A 2968-nucleotide genomic window follows, 5' to 3' on the forward strand; every position below is an offset into this window, starting at 1 on the left:
TATGTATATGTATATGTATATGTATACAGAGTTTTAGTTAGAAGTATGGGAGTGTATATATAAGAAAATGAACAGTATGCTTGTACGTAGGGTCTTAGCAACGTATATTCAGCTCTGTATTTTTCTCTGCTAACTATGCATACATGGATATAATTCTTCATCTACAGTTAATGTGCACGTGCCCAAGGACCGTGTTACGTTTACACATCAGGGGTACGGTTTTGTGGAATTCATCAGTGAAGATGATGCAGATTATGCTATTAAAATCTTGAACATGATCAAACTGTACGGCAAGGTACGTTTATTGATGTGATTGATCTACTGCTCGTTTCTTCTCTGTGGGAGGTCAGTGAAGTAAATATCACGTGGTCTGCTTGTGCCAGAGCGAGTATGAAGGTGTCTTACGACTTTTTGTCCCCGTGCGAAGATAAAATACAGCCACGTCCTATTGGGTTCAGATTGTTTCTGAGCTATGGTTGATAAATATTCCCTTTGTTTGTGTAGGTTTGCATTTTTTTTAGTGCAGTACGTTTCTTAAGTCTTTGTGTGTGTGTGTGTGTGTGAAAGTACAGTGAAGTAGATACTGTACGCCTGATTTTTCTACACCGTGGATGGGAAGCTATGAGAGTATATCACTAGTTGTCATTGTATGTTTGTATTGTGTATTCGTAGCGTATAGAAGCAGCTAGCGTAATCTGTCAACTTGGTAGTAAGAGTTCACCATAGTAGGAATAGCCGAGTCCTTTTGTGTGTTCGAGGCGTTTGCCTCTCCCTTCAATTGTTTAGTAAGCACGGGGCAGTTCTCGGGTTCATGCCTGGAACGTTTGTATAGAATATAGGCACTAGTTGACTGTAAAGGAGTATGTTTAGAACCATATCCGTATACGCTAATGCAGCCCATCAGAGTCAACAAAGCCAGTGCGGATAAGAAGCAAATGGACATCGGTGCCAATCTATTCATCGGGAATTTGGCGCCAGAGGTGGACGAGAAGATGATGTATGATACCTTCTCTGCCTTCGGAGTTATAGTACAGACACCCAAGGTATTAACCACGCGCGCATTTACGGTAATGTGTACGTAATTGATTACCACACACGACGCCTGTTCATGGAACCACTCCGGAAAGCCCAGATCTGTTCGTGTGTGCATATGCACCCACCCATTGCAGCGGATATGTGTGTACTGCTGCATTTTGAATGTTCATTTGTTACGCGTGTATCCGGCATACGCCTGTGGACACGCAGAAGCGCAGTCTCCGTATCTTAAACCTACATTTCCATTCTATCAATATGGCTCGTGAGCACTCAACCACCTCAGGTGTACTTGTATGCATGACATTGTTTGCCGCTCAAAATCTTGATAGTATTGTAACCTGAAGCATCCACAAAGTTTTGCGTGTTTGGACAATGGCAATGTTCTCGTTCTCTTGAATTGGCTAGTTTGTACTGTCCCAGCACCTGTTTTACTTACTTGACGTAAATTTTGTGTTTTTTATACCGTATTATGGGAGGTTTGGATTCTAGAGGATCAAAAATCTCTTTGTATTTAGAAACCTATTTTTCCTGTTCTCCCAGTCTGACTAGTGTCCCCTCATCCCATCACCTGTATACATAATCTAACATTGCTTGCGTATATCGTTACCAGATTATGAGAGATTTGGATACCGGAGTCTCCAAAGGATTCGGGTTTGTCAACTACGGGTCATTCGAGGGAGCGGATGCGGCCATTGAGGGCATGAATGGCCAGTTTCTGTGCAACAGGGCTGTTTCTGTAGGGTTCGCTTACAGGAAGGATGCCAGGTATTGCATTCATGTATTGGTGTGTAGGTAGAGTTGTCGATGTATGTAGCTGTTGGTGTGTCAGATGAGATGAGTGTATGTATGAATGTTTAACGTTCTTCGCATGTCTGGTGCTGCTGGAAACGGTATAGAAGGGCTATTCTTCTGAGCGTAGACGTGTATTGAAATTCCTTGATATTCAGCCATCTGTCGATACTTAGATCAGCACTCTCTCGTAACTACAGTTCGTCTAATATACACGCTCATGCACGACCACATAACACTCACAAACATGCTCTCATATTTCTTCTTTCTTGTTCGTGGCACAAACATCAAACACCTTACACTCAAGGTCAGTACTATGCAATTATGTTCATCATATTATATAGCAATTTACACTCACATAGAATCCAAAAACTTTTGAGAAATGCTTAGATAAGATTATTGTTAATTCGCTGTGTGCTAACCTTCACTTCATCTTTGTACCACAGTCACATACAGAGTGTACGTAACATACACCTTGCGCCTTGTCCAGATACTATGTACATCACTTTCACCGTACACTAAACTATCCTTCACTTTGTATTCAAACTACGAATACCTTTCACACTATACATACCATGAGCATCGTACCTCCCACGCATTCGTTCTACGGTTTCTCCACACACCATTGCTAGTCATATACCTTGCAATTTATCAAGTGCCATGGACGTTGTATTCACCATATGCTATCCTTCATTGCTTATTCATACTACTAATACCATAAACCTCATACCTACCATGTACATTGCATTTTGACTATTTGCAGAGGAGAGAGGCACGGGTCAGCTGCGGAACGTATGCTAGCGGCGCAGAACCCTGTACTGAAGGACCAAGTACCAAATGTTCTATTCTCGGACAGTGCTAATAGTAAGCCAGAGAGTATAGGCGGCCAGGGACGTCCAGGGGAACAAACACAGCAGCAACAGTACCAGCAACACCAACAGCAACAGCAACAAAGAAAAACTCTGTTACAGGCGCCCCTTGGCGCGCCTAGGGGACCACCCCCGTCTGGGCCTCCAATGGTGCGTGTGTGAGAGGAATGATTATTGAGCTAACTATATGTATATATATATATAAATACACACACACACACACACACACACACACACACACACACACACACACACACACACACACACACACACAC

At 42.6% G+C, this 2968-nt stretch overlaps 1 protein-coding gene across 1 annotated transcript; it reads left to right on the forward strand.

The window, feature by feature from the left end:
- Nucleotides 1-67: 67 nt before the first annotated feature.
- Nucleotides 68-1800, forward strand: SARC_08057 (hypothetical protein; the record flags this gene model as incomplete). Its single annotated transcript, XM_014297985.1, has 4 exons — nucleotides 68-86; nucleotides 168-295; nucleotides 897-1043; nucleotides 1646-1800. Coding segments are annotated over 4 exons (449 nt in total), but the record flags the coding sequence as incomplete, so codon positions are not given.
- Between the last annotated feature and the right edge of the window lie 1168 nt (nucleotides 1801-2968).

The sequence above is a fragment of the Sphaeroforma arctica genome (assembly GCF_001186125.1).
Source record: "Sphaeroforma arctica JP610 unplaced genomic scaffold supercont1.687, whole genome shotgun sequence".
Taxonomy (NCBI): Eukaryota; class Ichthyosporea; order Ichthyophonida; genus Sphaeroforma; species Sphaeroforma arctica.